Here is a 23,184-nt window from a genome sequence, read left to right as displayed (position 1 = left end):
GCAGGCACAGGCTGGGAGCAGCTGGGAGGAGCTGCGTTGCTTTGAGCGCTTTGCCAGACTGGGAGGGTTTGGCCAGGGATGGCGGGGGGGGGCATTGAACTTCTGTCACTGGGTCGCGTTCTCATTCTCGTTCCGAATGTGGAAATTGGTTTGAGAGGAATCACGCCCGTGAGCTGGGAGCTCCGTTACACGCTGCGAGACGTGAGTTGGTGGCGTGGCAGCAGAAGATATTTCTTCTTCACAGCTGGGCTGCAGTCCTGTGCCGGCGGACCTGGGCTTTGTGCAGGCTTGGAGGTAGCCCGGGCTCTGGGCTGTGCGACGGGAGCGCAGCTCTGCAGGGGGAAGGCTGCCGTCCCCAGCCTGCGCTCAGGCGGGCGTCCAGCTCCGCTCCTGCTGGGACACGGCTGCCACCGTCTCCTCGAGCGAGTCCGCTGCCAGAAGCTGATGTTGGGGGCTGCCCACGTCAGCGCATCCCCCGGCTGCTCCGAGCCACGAAGCCTGTTCCCTGGGAAGCCTAGCTGGAACTGGCTGCGCTGCGGAGCGAGGAGGTTTGTTCAAGGGCAAACCTGCCCTATTTGCCTCTCCTCTGGCCGACCTTCTGCAGCCAGGTGAGGATCCGGCAGGACGATGCACGAGGCTTTTCAAGTGCTCCCCAGAAGGCACCCAGTCAGCCAAACTTTTAATCTCTTTCCATCCACCCTTTCCATCCGTGTCGATTTTGAAGCAAGGACGAGAGGAATGGGTCAGACGAGGCTTTGGCTGATCACAAGTGCTTTAAAAACCTCTGGCCCTCTGAGACAGAGCTTGTAATTAATTCTAAAAAAACCCCTCCTTTTTTTTGGTTTTTTTTTTTTGTTTGTTTGTTTTTGGTTTTTTTTTTTTTTGGTTTTTTTTTTTTGTTTTGTTTTTCCACTCCCCAGAAACAGCAGCAGAAACCTCAATATCCCTTTTGGGACCAAGGTCAATGTTCAGAGTGTGACCCACAACAAACTTTTTCCAATAGCTTCCTCATCTAAGCCTAAAATTAAAATAGGCAGTGTTCAGATTAAATCCTTGCAGAAAGTGAAGGAAAGTGTAGTCTGCCAAGACAAGTGAGTTTGAAAGAGAAACATTAAAATAAAGGATAAGAGGAACTTCTTGGCAAAGCAAAATTGTCCACCAACCTCAATTAAATCTGTCTCTCCTGAGGGCAGTTCTCACTTTATGTGCAGCACCCCCAACTTTCTGTTGAAGGAGGCCATCGTTCAAAGACCTAGAGAAAGGGAAAATTTGAGCAGTGAGAAAATAGCTTAACATTCAAAAGTTATTCCTGTTGTTTCAAGCAATTGAGTATTTAGCAAAGAGCTGAATAACCTTTTTTGCTGATTCATCAGAAAATCAGGACGTGAGCCTGCAGCCAACAATTCGGATCGGACTACCAACTTTTGTGCGACAGAAATAGTCTTTCCTATGGGCTAATATGGCAAACTTGTCACTGAAGGACTGGGCTCTGATAGAGTAAAATGCCATGCGACAAAACTAAGAGTCTTGTTTGAAGACTGAGCGCCTCAAAGCAAACTGGCAGTGAAGTCCAAAGCACAGCTCAGGCTGGTAGCCAGCTTCTCCAGGTTTCTTTCAGCTTTAATTACCAGTGCACAATGGGTAGCTTTTCTCTACTTTCTTCTCCACGCCCTCCCACCCGGCTGTTTTCCAAAGGCACCAGCACGCAGGCTGCTTTCCCCAGTCTCCTGTGAATGGCAAGGCTTTTGCCCTCTGCCTCAGCTTGAAGAGAAGCTGACGAGGTGGTTACAAAGCACATCTAAGAAGACATCAGGATTTCCAAGGGAGACTCCAGGTCTGTTACTGCAACAGGTTTGTTGTAAAGGGCTTGAAGGTGTTACGCTGCAGCACTCCGTGCTGCTGCAGTTATGCTGCAGGGGCCTTTTGTTTCATAGGCAAGGCGAGGAAGAAGCACTGTTTAGTACATTATTTCTACCCCCAAGTTTTTTATTTTCCAGTTTGCCTAAAGTGGCCCCAAACCACCTATGTGCTTTCCAGCAGCAGCAGAGGTGACTGCGCACTGTGTTAGACCTGCAGGTAGTGATGTGGTGTGGAAGTGAGACTCCTGCCAGAAGAATTGCTTGGTGTTCTGGACATGGCTCTTACACTTCAGCACATCCAGGGCTCGTTAATGTTACTTGTATACATGTGAGGACAGAAGTCTCTTCTGCCACATCTGCATTACCAGTGTTAGAGCATCTCAGGCTTTTACTGCAGGTGTGCTCAGTTCATGCCAGGAGGTGTTGATACATAGAGCTGTGCCCTGCTCCTGGGCACAGAAAGCTTGAGCTAGATGTAGCTCTTCTCTACGGTGCAGAGAATTTTCTCTTTTATGTTTTTCTGAAGCATAATGTTCCTTCTTGGGCTGGTTAGCTGGTTCACAGTCCAATCATAGGCCTCCATCCCTGAATAACTCAGTAATTTGTTATTTTTAGACCTATAAAGTAAACCTCTCCTAGCTAACTAAGGTGAATGTGAGCACAGGCAAGCGATCTGGTGTGCTTACGCTGACCTTGCAGTACTCCTGTCTCGGGGAAGGGAGGGCTCAGACCTGACCTGCCCATCCCTCCGCAGGTGAGCTCCCTGGTTCTGCAGAGCAGGAACTGCCCCTTGCTCTGCATGGTCCCATCCCGGGACTGGTTTTCTGCGCAGTCTCGCTGCTTTGGTTAGAGGGAGAAATGCATCATGCTTGCATCTTCATCTGAGTGTGAAAGAGAGAAGATCTCAGGTTTTCTGTGGATGCCATTGGTGAATAAGCACTCCTCAAGGTAATAACCAAGTGACCGTTAGGAAACAGACACATTTGAGTTCTGTATATAGCTGTGTATTGTCTTTCCTTCGATGGAAACGGCTATGGAAACTTTCAGTCATGGGATTCTGTCGTCCTTTTGTTATAAATAAGAACAGCAAACTTCCTCCATCCTTTGCCTGCAAATTTCCTTTTTTAGAGTCATAAAGTCCACAGACCCAGACTCTGTGCTCTGTAGCATCTTAATTGGAAAGTCCGTGAAATTATCTGTCGGCACTCAGAGTTGTGTGTATTTAATATTTTGCGCCATCAGGGGATTCACTTGTTAGGTTTATGTTTCAGTTTTCTTTATGAACTAGAGGTTTCCTAGAAATGGCACATCTGGCAATCATCTCGGCAGTGCAGTGTCATCTTCCCTACTGTCTGCCTGTAATATGCTGATTAACTAATCCTGTAAGCCTCTGAGTCTGCACAGAATTGAAATGATGAGTGCTGTGGGGGTACATCCTGCCCTTCCAAGAAGGGTGTTTCTTCATGGAGAAACCTCTTGGTTTTTATGTGTGGTAGACTCTTAGTCTCTGGCTTTGTGGCAGGTAGGAGCGTAGGTACGTATGAAATCTCTGCAGTTGTATCAAGACCAGGCTCTGGGACTGTGAGGCTATAAATGGGAACTGCTTAAAAGATTTGCCACTTCTGTGTGTACTAAAGCAGTAAGTCTTACACAGTTGCCATCTCCAGTTATGAATGTTGTCATCAGTCACGAGGTGTTCATTTGTTAGTGGGATGGAACTTGTGGGTGGGATGCTTTTGGCTCTTAATGAAAGCGCGTGGACAGAGTGTGACCATAGTACACACCGATGCCAGGGCAGGCAGAGCTGAAGCAGAGAACTGGAGTTGATCTCCACTATGAGGCAAATTGTAGGACAGTTTTGATTGCATGCTTGTTGCATGTTTGGGTTTTGATTGCGTGTTTATTATTATTTGAAAGGCTCAATTTCAATTGAGAGTGGCTTGAAAAATTCCAGCTTGCTTAAAAGGGGTTCTCAGTGCTTTCAAAAACTCAAAAACTTTCCTGGGGTCTCATATCAGATCATGAGTTAGTTGCTCTTGTGCAGCCTAGAAATGGGGCTTTGGTGTTGTAAAGCAGATAGATCACTTAGATTGGATTGTAGTTGTTTGGATATCCTTTCCTATCCCCCCCCTTGCTGCTGTGCACCTCCCCACACACTGCCACACCCCAAGAAAAACCAGAGAATGCTTTGAAACAGAAAGCATCTTGTTTTTGTCAACCCTGATAACATTAAAAGAAAGCTGTCTTGTGTAATGTGCATATGGCAAGGCTGGCTGTTACTTCTCAGCTGAGCATAAAGATACACCGAACAACACATGCATTGCAAATTACTGCTGCCTGTCCTTATTTTTCAACTTTGTGTAATGCAGTTCTGGAAGTAAGCACTTCTGGTTTTGATGTGGGGTGAGTGAATGTTTAACAAACTGTAGTTTTATACTGACTTCATTTCTCTTAAGAAAACAATACCAGCACCATATTTATGACTGCTGTAGAATATTATGTAAATCATTTATACTGAGTAACTCAGAATAACAACATAAGCAGATTGATGCTGCAGCTGATTTCTACTGGTTGCATTAGTGGGGGTCCAGGTTTGCTTTAGGAAGGCTGATTGGCTTTTTAGTGACATAGTGAAGAGCAGAGCCCTGTACTCCCACAGAACATTATATGCCTGTTCTCTGCACATGCAGGCTTCATGTTAATCCCCAGGCGTTGTTCATAGTCCCATGACTTTTCAGAGCAATGCCCGCTGTAACTTCATGAGATGTTTTTAGAACAATTTTTGTTTGGCTCTATTTATGTAATGTAAATGCATCCCCAGAATGAGAGTACAGAAAAGTTGTTAAACACAGCCTGCCTTTGAATGGAATCTTAAGTTCATTCTTTCTAGAGGGGAAATTTCTTTAAGTTGGAGTCAAAAGTTGCTATTTGGTTCTTGCAAAGTCAAGGGTTGTTCTCTGTGCTTTGCAAAATATTCCTGGGGAGTTGAAGCCAAAGTATTTTACAGTAAATTGAGTGGCATCTTTGGATGGGCAGTGTGACCCTGCTGCTCAGGCTTGCAGTTTAATGCTGTAACTCACTAACTCTATTGCCCAGAAGGAAACAAAGATAACCATGTTTGCGTTTAATAATAGTGAGTGAAGAACACAATTTTATATGTGTGTTTAATGTATTGAAGTAAAAAAGGAAAAGCTTAAAAACAACCCTCAAAATGCACCTTTTCATGTTAAATGGTCAAAGCTGTGCCAGTGGCTTTAAATAGCCATCCTGTGTTCAGTCTGGTTAGTGACATCTCCTTTCTCCTTCTCATTTCACTTTTATCTGTTGTATTATTTTTCCATTTTGTTTATTGTTTGGGGCCTCTGATGACTATCATTGTACTTGAAACACAATACAAACTAAACAAAAAACTTAACGTGTTATCAAGTTTTTTACTTAATTTCAACAGGGTGTTTCTGCTGTATAGTTCTAGCAGACTATCGGCAGTGGAGTTTATCAAAAGGCTATGTGTTTGAGTAGTTTTATATAGATGTAGTGGTAAAACAAACATATATGTTTAATATGCTCACACTCTTTCTTTGTCCAACATCTAGTCTCTTGATTATGTAGAACTTGGTCATATTCTATAGAATCATAAAATTGCTGAACTAACTCAAACCAAGATACTAATTAACTCAGAAATCAGTTTTTTTTATGATGGTCAGGAGTCATTGCTTAGGAAGAAAATAATAAAGGAAGGCAGATACAGTGGTGCCCACTCTGATGGTGCTCTCACCATAAAGCACTCACTGGTTTATAGACATCCAGAGCTCCAGGCTGTGGATGGAACCAGGATGTCTTATTGCCCTGATATATCCAGGATCTTATATACACATATATTTTTTGTAAAGCTTGTTACCTTCTTCAACAGGAAAGGGGAAGACACAAAATGAAACATCTAAGCCCCTGCGAACAAGCCAGTGCTAATATGTATACCTTGAAAAGGGTTTAGAATGGAAATAGTTACCAATAAAGATGTCAGCTGGGGGTAGAATCTTAATTTAAAGCAATACACAATGCAGATATAAGCCCAAGTTAAGAGGATGCTCTCTCCCATTTAGCTGATCCTAGGGAAGGGCATACCTGATGTGCTCGGAGCAGCTGCTTCTCTCCTGCGGATCGGGCTGGAGGGCTGTGCCAGCAGTGGTCCTCGGTGCTGCTCCCATGCAGAGAAGCTGCAGCGAGCTCTGGCCGCCGCAGAGTTTTTGAGCAATAAAAGCAGAACACCGCTTGCCAGGGGACCAGAAGTGAAGTGTCAGTGGTCTTCCTCTCGGAAGATCACGAGTAGCCAGTGCATATTGGAAAAGGAAGTCAATTCTAAGTGGGCAAACTCATCTCTAACACCAGCTGAAGTGCTAAAATGTGTGGATGCTATGTGATTTCTCTCTGAAAAGTTGTGCAGGTCTCATGATGCATCAGGCAGTTCAAGCTTCATAGCCATCGGTATGAAATAATTTTAAAAATGGTAATATGCAGAAAGGTAACAGAATCCAAGGGTGAGGAACTTTGGGGGTGACTTTTTCATACTTTATGTTTTGAAATTATGTCATTGTAGGATTGCCTAATGGCATGGCTGAACTTCTTGGTTAAAACTTGTTTAGAATTGTTAAACTAGAACTAAGCACGTCAGTCACAATGCTGCCTCCAGTAAAAGACTGAAGTGAGCAGCTGTCCGTGAGTATGTGAGGTCCTGTGAGAAGGAAGAAATGCAATGTTTTCAAGTGTAAGCTGCCATTCTGTGATGGATTAAATGTTGCAGCACAGATAATTTTTTGCATGCTTTAGAGAGAAGTAAGCAGTTGTCCAAGGGAGAGGATTAAGAGCTTACAGGGCGGGTAGGACGACTCAGCTCTGTGTACAGTTTCACCCCATTGGAATGACTCTAGACAGCAGGGCAAACTGAAGCGTCACTTTGTTATGCAAACATGGATATTTTTCCAAAATGCCAGCCAAATTTAATATTTAAGGACCTAAAGATACCACTGCTATTTCCAAAGGGTTAGAAAGCAAGCAGTGAGCATGTTTGCCAGAAGACCCCTGCTGTATATCGTATGTTTGGTGGCTTAAGAAGAAACTGATAATGTATTTTACCTTTATCCATACAAGTCTTCCCCCAAAATCCAAAATTCACTTCTGCTGGTCTAGCTGTCGTTTTATTAAGAAAATAATTTGAACTTTTTGTCTGAGCTCAGTGCCTATGAGAGAAAAGCTTTTTTATAGTCCTGCTGATGGACTTCTGTATCAGAACTGGAGAATACAGATTTGTAGACAGAGATGGGAGAAAACTGACAGTATCAGAGCATATCTGGTGACTGAAAGGGCTGCTGCTGGTGGTGGTGATGTGGTTCTTCATGTGTCTGATGTCAGAAGTGCAAGTTGGGATGGCAGCTCTGATGTCTTTGCTAACAGGAACGGGGCTGACAGGTTCAGACTTGGTTTTTCTAAGTGAAGGATCTTACACCACCAAACCATTGCCATATACAAGCAGTATCTCTGACTACTAATCTTCTTATAGGTCTGTGCCCCGTCATCAAAAACTTCTAATGAATCAGTCAGTGCTTCCAACCCTACTAAATGTGAAAACACATAGATTGTATTATATCTGTGGCCAAGCTCTGTGAATTAATAAAAGCAGGATGAATAAGGTAAATATTTTCATAGAATAATACTACTAGAAGACATGCTAATTACAAAAGTATCGCAGGAATTCTGAATTTTGTTTTTTACCCTATCAAAGCTGCTGGCAAACACTTTATGCCTAGTTTTGTTTTGCTGACAGATGGCTGTCTATGGGTCATTGTTGAATAGCCTTCTGAGGCCTTCTGAGAACCCTAGTTCTCAGTTATCTTAGTTATCTCAGTTAACTTAGTTATCGGGTCTCTGGTCACATTCAGATGGCACTGCTGTCGTTCACAATGCAAACATTTTGTGTGATGGGGCAGCACAGGGTCCAGTGGGGAGAGCTGAGGAATGGAAGTGACGCACATTTGAGTAAGTCCAGTCACAGTGGCACTAGTTAAGCAATTACGATTGCTTAATTCGTGACATTCTGGTGTGCATCAATACAAAGATACATTTTTAGAACTTTGGGGGTTTTAGTTTCCTTTTTTAAGATGCCTAGGAAGCCGCGCTGGTAGAAAGCCACAGTAAATGTTATTGCTAGAGAAACCTCGAAAGTAAAGGGCATAATAAACATAGCGACAAAAATCTTGCACGAGTAGCAGTCTGAAGCTGTCTGTAAGTACGTGTTCAAGTAACATTTCTTCCACGATAACCCCATGGCATGGAGAGTTCTGGCTGGGCTGGTCAGTTACAATGTAATGCAAAGCTTCCTAAATGAAAAAAAAAAAAAAAAAAAAAAATCACAAATGTTCATGAACTGTATGCTCCTTGCATTCTTGGGTCTGATCTGCTGTCCTGCCTCCACCTGGAAAACCAAGTTGCACATATAGTGTCCTGTAAAAAAATGGGAGTCTCAGACTGCACAATAAAAATTTACATATGCTTCTGTCCTGAGGTGGTTCTCTGAAATGACAGCAATAGATCAGGGCCTGAGACTTTTCCTACGAACTTTCTTGTACCTTTTTCTTTCAAGAAGAACTTTTAAGGACCAAAATTCCATGTCAAATTCAGACAATTTAAATATAGTTATCTGGTATGTGGAGACTAGGATATTGTTTTATAATTCATTTTTAGCCCTGGGAAAATATTTCACAAACAGTATCTTCAGAGAAGTGTTGTATATGTAAGTGCATGTATAAACCAGTGATAAAGGATTGTCACAGATACATCCTGTCAAGATAAAGTAAACTTATTTGGGGGGGGCGTTTTTACAGTGAAGTGTTGTATGTATTGCAGTTGTCGGGCTTCAGAGCAGAGACTCATTCTGGCTGGTCTGTGTGCTGGGAGTGTGTGGCTGCATCTTCCCTTCCCAGTGCAGGATTTCATATGGATGACCCACTACTCCCAGGTGGGACCACACTTTCCAGAAACTACTGGTTGCTTTATCTCTTTGTCCCCTGGAAAGGGTATCTTTAGGCCATTCTTTGGAGGGCATCACCCTGGGTGCAGTTGCTTTGGATAATAGATTTTTTCATATAAAAATCTTACCAGGGCACAGCAGTACTGTTTTTCCTAGGAGGAAATCCTATGTAAATGCAGCATTTAGTTAAAAAATAAGTGGGTAGTGAGAAAGTGTAGTGTGTGTGCATGCGCATCCTGTAAGGAGAGTATGCAGCATGCTAGAAGAGGTGTAGGTGGCCATCTGGTCGTGTTTTCAGCATCGCTGAGCTTCACCATTTGGTGCGCACCGTTGTGCGAGTGGAGAATCCTGGATCCTGTACACCTAGTATGCAGTCTCCTCACCTGTCCTTTGTGTCCCTGGTTAGGAACAAACAGGGATGTGTCCGCTGAAGTAGCTCTTTGTCCTTTGCTGGAGTTGGGTAGGAAGTCCACCATCCACCTGGAAAAATGTTACAATTCTGAGGCGGGTTCAAGCTTTCTTGCTCTGCATATATACAATGAATCCTATAGAGTGAGTGTGTGTATGTATATTATGTATAGAAATACTCTGCTATACTGTATATTTGAAATATTTCTAGTAGTCAGGATATTTGAATTCAATCTTAGGAGGTGTGCGCTTGTTCTGTGATCTGCTTCTGATGGGATTTAGCGAAGCATGTGGGACACAGACTTGGCTGTCTGTTTATGGTAAGGAGGAGCTGGAGCACCGCTGAGAATGGAAGAACCTGGATGAAACTGGGCATCAGGGAGACTGGTGGAAATGTGTAGCCTGACTGTGGTTGAGTAGCCTTAAGTCTAGCAGGCTCGTGAGCTTTGGTTCCAAACAGTGCAAGTGGTGATGGTTTCTGAGCAGTAGTGGGCAATGAAGACGGTAAGAGCCATCTTCATCTGTAGGATAGTGGTTATTCTGTAAATAACCTATCTACTAGTAATGGACTTGACTGTAGTTCCATCTGGTAAGGGATGTAATCGTTGACATTTTGACAGCAGAGCCTAGCATCTCTCTCCCAGCAGATGTAAAACCTGTTGTAATGGGTCTGCACGCCTTCTTGCAAGACAAAAGATGATTTTGGGTAAATCAAGATAGGCTTTATAGTACACAGAAAAACTCAGCTCAAAAGCTTAATACTAGAGAAGGCTATAAGAAAGTAAAAATACAGCTATACCCATCTATCTTGCATGCTGAGCCCATGGAACACATCAGGGAACGTGCAGTAGCATGAGCCACCCTTGCAGCAGGGTAATGTGCACATGGAGGGGAGGGCACAAAGTGGGGGGGAAGAAGTTACACCCTCATAAATAAGTGACCTTGTTATTGGAAGATTTTGTATAGTGTTCTCCCTTAGTGGAAAAGACAAACTGTGTGTACCTGCTTGTTCCTATGGGTGTTGCAAAGGTGTTAAAAGGGGAATAGCTGCAAAGCAGAGACCAGGGTGGTGTGTGTGTATGAATTTAACACAGTAATTATCGAGCACAATTTAACAAGCCATAAAGCCTTCTGTGATTTACTATTACTTGCATCATAAAAGGGAGAGCAGAAGCACTCTGTCTTGGTTTTGTTTAACCATATAAGACCTAATAAGACTCTTTGGTTATTAAAGTCTGTGTGCACATAACTGATCTTGCAGTCCTAAATGTTGCCATTTCACAAAAGCAACCCAGTATGCCGTTCCATTTAATTTGGTGCTTACAAGAATTTAAACTATGCAACCTGGTCCCCAGAATGGTTCTCTTAATACGCTTTTGTATGTGCATAGAACCCTAAAAGTACAAAATGGCAAATTTGATCCCAGAACTAGCCTTTGGGGTTGTGTGTGAAGACAGTTTTCTACAGAGCCAACTGGAAAACAGGGTTTATTCTGTGGTATTTACCCATTTAAAATATTTTTATTTAAAGTAGGATAAATATCCAAAATCCCCAGTCTTCCTTTCCAGAAGTGATCCCCCTGAACAATGTAAGTAGTTTTAGAATACTTGCATTAATCCAAATGTGTAATCCAAACAGTACAATACTTACACTTGAACTTTTTCATTATGCATAAAACAGAATCTAAACCTAAACTAACAGTGTTAAAAAAAAAAACAACAAAAAAACCCCCTTGTTTCAGTAGAAAACTTCATCAGAGGTGTTCTCATGCAGTATTTTATCTTGTTATTTGAATACTGCATTTTCAGGATTTTCTTCTCAAACCATTTTTCTCCTATATTAAAAGGAAAGTCCTTATATGAATAAGGCACTTGATGATGGACTATTGCCATCTTCTGTTTGTTCAACTGCACTACACTGCAGAAGATGCATATTGAAAGGGCTGAGAAGCACTTTGGTAGGTTTGATCTGTGGACGAAGCGGTGCTGCCAGCACCTCAAATGCCCAAGAGGAAAAGCCGAGATGCTGTCGGCCAGCGGCAAAGTGCTGTTTCTGCAGACGGAGCCCTGTGGCTGCCCTGTCCCAGCAGCTGCCCTGCCTGCGACTGCACCGAGGGGTCTCCACAGGAGTGTGTGCCACCTCCTCCCCTCTATTTCACCTACTGCAAGTCCTTCCGTGGCCATCTGCCGGACCCCGGGGATGTTAGATCCTGCTCCGAGGCTGGGGCTTGTCCATTGCAGCTGGAGCCTCCTGGAGCTGCAGGTTGCTTTCTGAGCTAAGGCGTCCTTAGCTTCTGTTGGCCTTTAAAAAAAAACAACTAAGACAACCCCCAAAGCCCCTCTGAAGTGAACCTGATCTCTGTGTGGATTTAAGCTTTTGAATTTTGAGATGGATGTTAGTAAGCTGAAATGGAAAAGCTGTACATGTCTGCACATTCCTTAATGAACTTCCATGGTCAGATACTCAAAGATATGTTTTATTTACATGATATACAAATATTCTCACAAATTAGCAAAAGTCTCTGCGTGGGTGACTTCAGACATCAGTGTATTCATGGTATATGCGCACTTCTGATCTTCTTACGCTCTGAAGTGATCTAATACTCTCACTCCTGGTTCGCATATTTGATTTTCTGAACAGCCTTCGTGAGAATGATCTACACATGAAAAAGTAAATTATTGGATCCAGACAGACATTGCATGCAGATAAGAACAGTGTCATTTCCTTACAATAATATAAGATTTTATGTGCAGAGTCATCTAAAATTTTATCTAGATGGCTAAAAGTAAAGGGTATTCTGCACAAATGATATGGCAGAAAGCAAGTGAAAAATACAGCCACAACAACCCTTATACTTTGATTATGCTTTCGCTTTCTGCTTGATGAGCTAATAAATTGTTTGCTCGATTTATAAATGTACCTGGATATCGCAATATAACATCCTATCAGTACTATCAGCACCACTACAAACATGCAGGTGTTGATGTAGATGACAGCTGTGTGCCACTTGACTCCCAAGGGAGACTTCAGCTTTATGCAGTCGTCTATGTTTTTCTTTGTCGGGTAGCCATTTGTAAGAATCAGGTTTGGTAAAGCTAGGAAAGCCATTACAACCCAAACGCAGGCAGATAAGATCTTGGTGAAGGTGATGCTGTACATCCTGGAGTCTCCAAAAGGTTTCACTACTTTCAGGTAGCGGTCGATGCTGATGAGTCCGAGGAACACAATCGTGGTGTACATGTTTGCGTAGAACAGAACTGTGGTGTATCGGCACAGGAAAGAGTTGAAGTGCCACGGTCCCAGCTGCGAGTCCTGGATTATCTTGAACGGGAACGTTAGTGTCATGAGAAGGTCTGCAACCACGATGTTTTTGAGGTAAAATATAAAACTCGTTTTATTTCTGATGTGGAAAAAAATCCACACTGCTAGGCCATTCAGCAAGAGGCTTGCTAGGAAAATGATGAGGTAAAGCACAGGCAAGACGATGGTGGTGAATTCGTTGTGTGTGGAGTTCCCCAGTAAGCCTGCTGTGGCGTTGGGCGAGGTGCTGTTGTCTTGGCTCAGACGATCATCTGTGGGAATGAGGGAGAACGACAAGTTTAAAGTACGTTTCTAGCCTTTTACAAATGGGGCCGTTTTAGAACTGTCCTCTAGAAAATGTCCTATCTCTGGGCAAGTCTGGAGGCTGCTCGGGGAAAACCCGGGTTTAAAACGATGCTGCTAAGTAGCACACATGTCAAAATAAACGCACCTGTGGCTTGCTAACCTCTGAGCGTGATGTCTGTGCTTTCTGCCGAAATACAAAGGTGCTCCTGCAAATAATCTGACGGGAAGAAAGTGCAGGATGCGAGCGTGCGTACGTTCCCGAGGTTCCCGTATGGCTGACGAGCTGCGGGGCTGCCCTCGCCGCCGCCTTGCGGGTGAGGAGAGCGGCAAGCCCGGCTTGGCGGGGTGGACATGGCAGCGGGCAGCGGCGCGGCCCTTCCGTTGCTGAAGGCGCTTTGACTTTGGGCGGTCGGAAGGAGCCGTTAGGCCAGGCCCGCGGCCCGGGTCGGGTGCCGCGCGGTGCGTGGGGGCCGTTCCCTACCGCCCGGTCTCGCGGCCGTGCCGGCGGCGTCCTCCCTCGCGGCGGGACGGGGCGGTTGCCTGCCGGACCCGCTCTGCAGACATGGCGGGTACGCCTGCTCCTGGGGGGCTCTGGTCGGCGCCGGCTGCCGGAGCAGTGGCAGGAGCGGCGGGGTGGGTTTGTGTGAGGAATCATTTTTGCGGTATCTGAAGAAGGTAAATAGCCTGGAAATTCTCCGCAGAGAGAACCGGTGAGCCCGGTTAGTGAAATGCAAAGAAGGATCTGAGTTCCCGGAATCCACCCGCCATCCCAGCGGAGCTGGGCACTCGCCATGTTGCAGGCCGAGGTCTGCACTGCCCGCCGCCGCTCTTGTGCTGGGGAGTGGGCAAAGGCATGTCGGGAACAAACTTTTAACCAAAATTACAGGGTGTCAGCTCTTGGCTACCTTGACAGAATGCAACTTGTGAGCTGGGATGGTCTGTTTATCAAGAGATAGGACTCTGGGGAGACTCTTTGGGGCTATTAAAACCCTAATTTAAAACTTAGCTTAGGTAAACGTATTCTCTGGGGATTTTAAGATGTCGTGTGTAAATATTTGTGAAAAAACTTCAGACTTATAAATTCTCTCATAAAACTATAGCACATTTTATTTCATAATGTTTATACTCTGAACTTGGCTGGTGTGTTAAACCCGGACTGACAGCCACGGGGGCAGCACTTAGCCTTTTCTGAAATGACTTCTTTAAAATGTTGGTAGGAACTGATGGTAATACAGTAAACACTTCTCAATCACTTAAATCTCCAACATTATTTTACCTGGCAGTTTTCCATAGGACAAATTGTACCCCATCATTTGCGCTGCTGTAGGTTTTCAGCTGAAATGCTTTTCAGGAATCCCACTGGCAGCCGTAGATCCAGGATGCGGCATGGGCTGTGCCAGCATTACATTCTGGGGAAAAGAAATTGGAATTAAAACCAAAGCAAAACAGAAGACCCCACCCTCCTCCTGCCAGCATGGAGAGGAGCTTTGTGCAATGAGCATTCTCCAGAATTCCCAATGGAAGGGCTGAGGCGTGCTGGTGTCTGATCTCTGGATACTGCACAGCTGTTCTGCTGTCAAGGTCTTCATTGCCACAGCTTCACTTACAGCTGGGCATCTGCTGCATTGTTGCAGGCAATCCTGCCATGTTAGTATCTGTAAGCCTATCAGTTTCACTGTTAAAACTACTTCCCTTTCTCCACCTCACTAACAGAGCTGTGCTGGAGCCTTATTGCTGTCATATTTAGCGACGTTATTCTAGTTTCCAGCCTGAATGTCTCTGGGGCCACTTTCTGTCTCATATTCTTGTATCAGTGCCTTTCATTTGAAGAACCTGTCTCCATCTCTGATACTTAGCGCTCTGCGTGTTTCTTACTCTACTGAAACTTCACTTGCTGTGATGAAGCAAGCCCAAACCCTTCTCATATTTCTGTAAGACTTGAAGACACCAGCCCTTCTCTGTATCTGCTCCAGTTTGAATCCCATTGACAAACACTGTGCACTGTTTTACAAATGAGGTTTAAGAAAAGCTTGTGGTGGTTGGGTTCCTTGTCACCACTAAAACACCTCATCTAACATTTTCTGGGATCTCACTTCCTCAGTTCCTCCTTTCATCTGCACCAGGTAGGTAGCAAACGGCTGTGCTGGGATCAGCTCTGACACACTTTCTGTCCCCTCGGTGCTTCACAGGGATCGGTGCCAGTGTGTAGCCAGAATGCTTATTGTCCTTAGCTGCATGATCTTGTGGGTTTTTTGTGCCAGCAAACTTCAGTTCGAGTTCGTTAACTTCTGTAAAAATATGTTGGATTTCAAGTTTTCAAACTTGTCTTCCTTATTCTGATTTCTTTCAAAAAAGTTGACCAAACCTTTGCAAAAACCTGGGCTGTGACTAGTGAGCCTCTAACAGCCTGGCCAAGAATGTTTTCTTAAATTGGTACTGCGTTTGATAGTTTCCAGGCAGGTATTTCTACACCACCATTCTCAGCTTTAAAAACAGGTTAGCATTCAAGTATCTGCAAACATACCACCCCAGTTTCTGCAGTAGGTGAAGTTTGTCTCCTAACTGCCGGAACATGCTGGTTTAATGATTTCATGCCTTTGTTATGATCTGCCACTACAGCTGGTTTCCTATTCCTTGGTAAAGGCCCTTGACCTTATTCGCGACATCTCCTGCTTGGACGTCTTCTGTTTATTTTCAGTCTTGGACATTTCAGTGATGGATGCCTGAGAGTGGAATTTTTTTTAAAGTTTATAATTTCTCACTTCTTGAAGTAAAAAAGTTTCATATGTAATTATGAGAGGTGCGTGTATAACTTTACCCCAGTTTGCTGGGTACATTATAGAAATTTTAAGTTCCTGTTCCTTTCTCATGGTTTTGAATGAAGTGCTTCAGAAGTCAGCCTACAGGGAATACTGAAAAGCTGCAGAATCTAATTTGTGCTCTGATGGGATTGTTCCAAGTAATTTTGACAATACCGATTTGTAAGACTACGTTCCAGATTATTGCTTTACTCTTGCAGTGTGCAAATGCATTAATTTTTCCATGCTTCACTTTCTGTTTACAAGTTTTGATAGGAAAGCTAGCAAAATAGTTCAGATTTCAGCAATTACACTAGACTGACTGCTTCTCTTATGGGAATGAATAGATGATAAAATTATTGAAGCCCTTTTGCAGATCTAAACTTGTTTTATGCAATTATCACTGTGTTATAAGCTGCGTTGAATTGTCACTAGATGGCAGTAAAGGAAATCATTACATTTTAAAGTGTCAGTAGAAATTTTAATTCTGATGTTCTAAGCTTTTTATTGGTTTAGCTTCTTGTCTGGCATTGTTTGCTCTGATAATAACTGGGGTCCCCAATGAGATTCTCAGGGCTATTTTAGATATTTTGTTTTCCCTTGGTCTGAGAAGCAGTAACCTATTACTTTTTTGCTGTTGTTTATAAATTGCAGCTATCCTTTTTTACCCAGGAGGCACCAAGATCAAAAGAATACATGATTTTATGAAAAGATGCATATCTATCTTCATATGCAAATAAGATGCTTATTTCCCTGCTTTTCAGAGTTCCTTTTAAGTCTGCGTAATTCCTGGTCCTGGTCCCTGGAAAGCTTCCAGCTCTCAGGCTCTTCAGGCAAGTGATCTCCCAGGTCCTCAGTTCAGAGAAGTTCATAAAGCATCAGTTGTGTTGCCTGAGATTTGAGGCAGTACGACTGCTGGCTCCTGTGTTCCCATGCTGTAACCCTGGGAAATATGGCAGCGTTCGATGGAGCTGGGGTTTAAATCTGTGCTAAATGGACTTCTCATGTACTGTCAGTTACTCTAGGTCCCAAAGGGATTTGCTCTAAATCCTGTCAAAAAAGGCTTCTTCCTTTTTCCACCTCTGCATCTGTCCTTTTAGGTGGATGTTGTCACTAAGAGACCATAAAAATCTAACAGCAGGTAGTATCTGTGAATGCCTCTTCATGTACAGACAGCCCCTACACTCTCCAAAGGTTCTATCTCTTGTTTTACATCAGAAAACTGGCGGGTGTTTTCTGGCACTGGTGAGAAAGCTCCCTTGCTGCAGGGGATCTCTGCCTAGCTGTCTTCTGGTCTCTTCTTCTAGCTTGTACTGTTGGCGTTCCCATCTGCATCCTGTGCTTGACTGTCAGCAGAGACAGGCCATCCACAACATCCTTAAGACTCTCAAGCCCCTATTCAGTGTGGATCAAAATTCAGTTCCCTTCCTCCTTGTGGGTGGTATTTTGTTTCTTGGGTGCTGTTACTTGAATCCACTGGGCTCTTAGTCTGACTTTTGACATTCAGCCCGTCGTTTTATAGCTGAAAACTACTGCAGAGGATGGACTGCAATCACTTGGACCAGGAATGGCTAATCACTGTCACAGAAGGCTCTGCCTGGGCAGGCATGTTTCTTAGCATCCAGGCAACGTGTTACAGTCCCCAGTCTCTGATGGACTCACCAGTGCCTGGTGGGGTTTGATAGTGTCAGCACTGCTCCCGTGCTTGCCCTGCAACTCGTCTGCTCAGGTGCAGGTCTGCTTATCTCCCCAGTCTATGCAAAACCTGTGCTTGCTGAAGCAGCCTGGCTGCTCGGTTGCTGGGCTCTCTTGTCCCTTATGGATGCAGCATGGGAAGGCGCTGCGTGGGTGACAGGAGCAGCAGCATCCCATCTCGTATGCTTTTCAAGTCAGCGCTGCTTATTTTTAGCGAATCCCGTACGGGCTTGCTGATTCCTGCCCAGAGTACTGACCATCAGGGATCCCTGCCACATGCATCTTCCTGGCCAGCGAAGATGTGACCACACTCTAATTGCCCAGGGAAATCCAGGTCACCTGGAAGCCATACTGGGAGCTTGCTTGTTGTTCCTGCAGACCAATAAGGATCAAGCCTCTGAATGGATATCTCTACGTCATCTTATTCCTGATGGTTTTCTTGTTAAAACAGGTTCAAAAAAATCCCGACAAAGTATGGGTTGGAAAAAGAAAGCAGCAAACTCTTCACAAATGTTAGCCGTGACAGCTAAACTACATTAGCAGTGTTCTGTATCCTGCCTTGCTGGCACAGCTGAGCTCAGCAGAGAGGCTTTGGTGCATGCACGGGGTGGAGGTTAGAGACAACACCTACTGATGGCTGCCCTAATTATGTGCTAAAGACTTTCCCTTATGCTGCTGTAGTTTGGAGCTTTAAAGTCTTAAACAGGTTTGTGCAGAGCGGCGGCGAAGTGCAGCCACGATGGCCCCTGCTGCATGGACCTGGTCACGTGACAAAATTTTGGGATACACAGAGATGATCCTGCCTTAGGCTCACCAGTCCAAAGGTGTTTCCATAGTTTCCTGCCTAGGTCTTACCAGGCTAAGGGGTACTGTGGTAGACAGAGCACTTGGAGTAGCGTGGCTTCGTTATTTACATGGTAGGGTGGGTGAGCAAGGTTCATTGGAGTAAAATCTGGTGTATCCCTGTACTCCAGAAGCTTCATTTTTTTCGATAAAGACCACTATATTGCAGATTCTAGGAGTAGGAAGAAAGTTATCACATATGGAGAATTCACCCTTTTCCATGTGTTCTTTTGGAATGAGAGATGAAGACTGCCTTCTCTTTAAAGAGTATTTTAAGTTATTTTATAATTGTTCACTGACTATGGACTCTTGATAGTGGCTTTTTTACTTGTTTGAATATGGTATTTCTGTGCTGGGCAGGGTTGGTTTTCTGCTCCTTGTCCGGTTCTCCAGATGCTTTTCTTCTGACCGATTTCATCCTAACCAGCTGTCTGATTCTTCCATATAAATATATTCTGCTTGGATGGTTTTTAAGATGCACTAGAAACTGCTCCTTTATTCAAGTAGCTTTTAAAACCATTCCCCTAAAGGCTGTCAACTGCATTAAATATAAGTACATACTGTTTCACAGATGAGGTAATCTTTTACTGCTAATGTTGATAGACTGGTTTATATGCATGACTGATAAAACCTCAGATGAGAAATAATAGGCTGCATGGCAGACTTCAGTGTCATATGGGTAGGGAATGACTGTATAGTTTTTCTAATGACTAAGGCTTTAAGTTGCCTCACTGTTTAAAGAGATTCTATATCCTCAACTCTAATTGCTCTTTTTTCATCTTATTTACAACTTCTTAAAAATGAGAAAATTCTCTTTGTGAACTAGACTAGATATTCTAGGTGACAGGGCTGCAGAGTTTTAGGTGATTATTTTTTTTTTATTATTTTTTTTTTTTTTAGTTTGGGCACATAACTTTTTGATGTGTGGCTTCTTGCCAGTCAATCTGCATTCATCACCGTAAAGTTTGGTAAATTACACAGTTAATGTAAACAATAGAAATGTGAGGCAGTTTATTAAATTTGCTATTGGCTGGCTGCAATTATGTTCTTTTCTGTTGCCCATCAGAACCAAATCACTGAGTTAACTCTAAAGATTTAGGGGGAAAAAAGCATTGGTGAAGACTGCAGGGTAAGTGTACTTGTGCATAAAGCTTCTGCAAGCAGACAAGTGGAGCCTGTGTCCCTGCTTTCTTCTTTATTTCAGTCCGCTCCTATACTGCATCACCTGAGCAAGCCTTAATGTTCAGTTTTTCCACTCTTGCATCTATTTATCTTCCTTAGCGCTTTTCCTTGTTCACTAAAGAGAGCCCAATCCCAATAACCAGGATGTTACCACCTTTTCCTTCCTCGGAAGCCTCTGTTAAAAACTACCATCTACCTTTTGGTAAAAGTGTATGTTAATGTACTCTTAACGCATAGTGGAATAACTTGATGTTCCTGTTGGAATTTGTACCTACGGCAAGTGAGTATGCACCACTTTCTTGTGCTTTGCACACTTTCTTTTTTTTTTTGTATTTTTCTAGCTGTCACATCCCTGTCCTTGGAACTGTACTTCGGTGCCAGCTGTGCCAAGAGATGCCATGCTGTCGGCAGCAGCACAAGTGGTGACAAGAACTAGCCTAGCGCCAGGGTTTGTGTTAGTCCGAGACTCCTGTGCACTGCGGGACCGCAGCCACTTGTGTTCAGATGTGATCATATACCAAGTATAGTGTCTTTTGTCTGCAGAGGGGCTAGGAGAGCTGAGGTGGCTCAGCCTGGGCCAGAGGAGGCTCCGGAGCTCCTACAGTCCGCATGGCTACCTGGCGGGAGGGAGCCCAGCTCTTTCTTCTCAGTGGTGCCCACTAATCCAGACAGGAGGTGGTGGGCACAAACTGAGACTCAGGAAATTAGATCTGAGCACAAGAAGATGCTTTTTTACTGTGCGAGTGGTCAAACACGGGTGCAGGTTGCTCGTGGAGGCTGCGGATCTCCATCCTGGGAGACACCCGCCCTGCAGCCTGGTGTTGCTGGCCCTGCGTGTGGTGGGATGGGGAGCTCCTGGGGCTGGCTGAGCTAAATGGTGGTGTCCACCACCCTGCGTGTCCGACTTAGCCAGCTGGCCCATGTTGGCTGCTTCAAACTGGGAACTGCTTCAACGTGGGCTGGCTGGGGAGAGGGTGAAAATAGCCCTCCGTGGGGCTTTGTGCCCTCGGCTCCTGGTGCCTGCCTTCCTGGGAGTGTGGTGGTGGAGGGGCATGCAGACAGTATGTGCTAGTTCCCTGTAATGCAAGTAACGCTGCCATGCTTAACTGACTGAATTGCAGAGAGGCTGAAAAATAACAACTAGGGTATAACTGTCTCCAGCTGTGGCTTACAGTGCTTGTCTACTTACATCCAGAAACAGGAACCACTGCCTCTGCTCAGAAAGCTTCTCGTCTGCTTCAGTATCTAGTACAAAACCCCCTTTTTGGTTTTCAGGTTCCTCCTTGAACTTCCCCCTCAATTCCAGCCTAACTTTTCTGTCACGCATCTCTGAATGGCACAGTGTCCTGTGCTGCAGTGCAACGTGCGTCCATCTGCCTTCAGCTGGTAGAGCAGCTTCTCTTCTCTCCAGGATCCTATCCTGTCCCTGCCCTATCCTATCCATTTGTCTTCAGTAGAAGACACGTGATGCCAGTGGTTAGGGAGCCTACCTCCCCATGGAAACATCTGCCAAACACTGAGCTGCCCTCTGTGTTGGTATACATGTGGGAGAAGCAGTGCCTCCACATCCGCATTGAGACACGCTTCCTTCCCCACAGTCACTTTGCCCAAGAGGTGTCTCAAAAAAATTATCTGTACACCATTCTTGTAACCTACAGCGCTTCCCGCATGCAGTCGCTTGCTGAAATTTGGGGTCTAGTCTTTCCTGGTCCTTTGTATGTGACAGCTAAAAGTGCTATGTATATTTTCAGTGCCCATGCTAGGTTTACCTTGCATGTGAGTAACCAGCTAAATGTGCTCATTTATGCATTCTACATCAGTCTCTACCCATGCTTTACTGTAGGTATTGCCTGAAATCTCACATTCAGTTTGCACCTGTAACTCAGTTGTTTTACACATGCAGAAGATCCTGAACTGGGTGTAGAAGAATGCTGCAGTAAGCATTAAATAATACTGTTTAATATGCAAAAGTCTCAATTTTGGGGGAATAGTCCCTTAGGATAACATGATTTCCTCACTTAAAAAAAATTAGAATTATTTGGACATATCTAATTTTCTCAAAGTCACTTTTGGAATATTTATCCAAATGTAGCCATTCATTTTTTTCTCATTTCAAGTGAATGATTATGAACCCTTATCTTCCCCTATGTGGGATAGCTCTGACATGAGAGCTTTTTGGGATGCTGCCTGAACTGTCAAGTTTTTTGTTTTTGTTTTTTTTTTTTTTTCCCTTTCTGTTGGACTGTTCCTCATTAAAAGTTCATGGATTAGTATTACTTACTTTGAATCAGATTTTCTATGCAGAGGTTACAAAATCTAGTAAATGTTATTAATCATTACTGTAAGGCTGTTTATTTTTTAAACTTATTTGCAGAACCTAAAGATGCATAAATTCTCTTTCCTCTTGAATATGCATCATAGTTTTTAAGTGATGTTGAAGAAATGCTTTCCAGTCCTTTCTTACATTAATGACAAGCATGTGCATTTTTCATGATCAAAAAGCAGAAACTACTGTCACACATTTATTGTGGGTCCTGGTCTTGTGTATTGTGCTTTGCTCTTTGCAGGCTGACTGCAGCAATTGGCTGTATGCAGGCTGGTCTTTTCTGTAGAAGAGGCCAGCGCTTTGACTGTCGTTTCTAAAGCAGCATAGTATAAAGCGTAGTGCTAAAGTACATTTCCTTTAGGCTGCAGTTGCTTTTACATGAAGAGTTAGGAAAGAACTGCCAACAGAAATAGTATCCCATTGGGCAGCAGGTAAATGGCTGTTGGTGGAAGAGGAGTTATGTGTTGCAATTGCTTGCCTTTTTTTTTTTTTTTTTCCTTAAAAAAAAAAAAAAAGAGAGCAGCACACTGCAATGGTTGGCAGAGTTGGGATAATTAATGTTTTCTCAGTATGGCACCCTCTAATTAGATGGGAGGAAAGGATTAACTCTGGAATGCTTCTTTCTAGAAGATGCTGCTGATGGTTGTTTCTGGTTGCACAAAACCTACTGATAGTGGAAGCTGTATTGTAACCCTATAGAGCTGCTTTCTTTGAAGCCCCATTAAGAACATGCCATGCAAGTTGCGACTTCCACGTGCAGCGCTCTCAGCAAGCTCAGGTGTAGATGGCAGTCCCAAAGTGCTGAGCAGTGTGGTCCTGGCCTCTCCCCTGGCACCGCTGCCTGCTGTCCAGGTAGCCTCCGCCTGCAGCCTTTTCGACTCCTTCCTGACACCGTCTTTTGCAGTTGCTCCTCAGCTCCAGCTCTCTGCCCAGAGCAGCATCAGCTGCAGCTGGCTGACCAGGACCACATCTGGTCAGGCAGTGAGTATCTCCAAGGATGGAGACTCCACAGCCTCTCTGTGGAGAGAGCCCCGTTCCAGGGCTTTGTCACCCTCACAGTTACTAAAAAACCCACAAACCAAAACCAAAACATCGCCACCAACAAAACCCCCTATTCTCAGGTGGAACCTCCTGTGTGTCACTTTGTGCCCACTGCCTTCTGTCCCGGCACTGGGCACCACGGACAGGAGCCCAGCTCTGTCCTCTTTGCGTCTTCCCTGCAGGTGTTTGTACACATTGATAAGATCCTCCTGAGCCGCCTCTTCTCCAGACTGAACAGTCCCAACTCTCTCAACCCCTCCAGTACATCAGGTGCTCCAGTACGTTAGTTGCCTTTGCGGCCCTGGGCTGGCCTCCAGTATGTCCCTGTCTCTCTTGGACTGGGGAGCCCAGAGCTGGACCCAGCACTGCAGGCGTGTGTCCTCGCAGTGCTGAGCCGGGAGGAAC

At 44.4% G+C, this 23,184-nt stretch overlaps 2 protein-coding genes across 8 annotated transcripts in view; one reads left to right on the top strand and one right to left on the bottom strand.

Annotated features, from left to right (window-relative positions):
* The window catches only part of MED12L (mediator complex subunit 12L), a 152,036-nt gene that overhangs the window by 61,038 nt on the left and 67,814 nt on the right, over window positions 1–23,184 (top strand). The window lies entirely within an intron of this gene.
* On the bottom strand, window positions 11,824–14,207 carry GPR87 (G protein-coupled receptor 87). The gene is made up of 2 exons (XM_049803768.1): window positions 14,171–14,207; window positions 11,824–12,860 (listed from the first exon to the last, which is right to left on the bottom strand). Exons 1-2 carry the CDS (start codon window positions 14,205–14,207, stop codon window positions 11,824–11,826), a joined length of 1,074 nt encoding a protein of 357 aa, XP_049659725.1.

The sequence above is a fragment of the Accipiter gentilis genome, chromosome 6, assembly GCF_929443795.1.
Source record: "Accipiter gentilis chromosome 6, bAccGen1.1, whole genome shotgun sequence".
NCBI classification, from domain to species: Eukaryota; Metazoa; Chordata; class Aves; order Accipitriformes; family Accipitridae; genus Astur; species Astur gentilis.
This window is presented reverse-complemented; position numbering and strand designations above follow the sequence as displayed.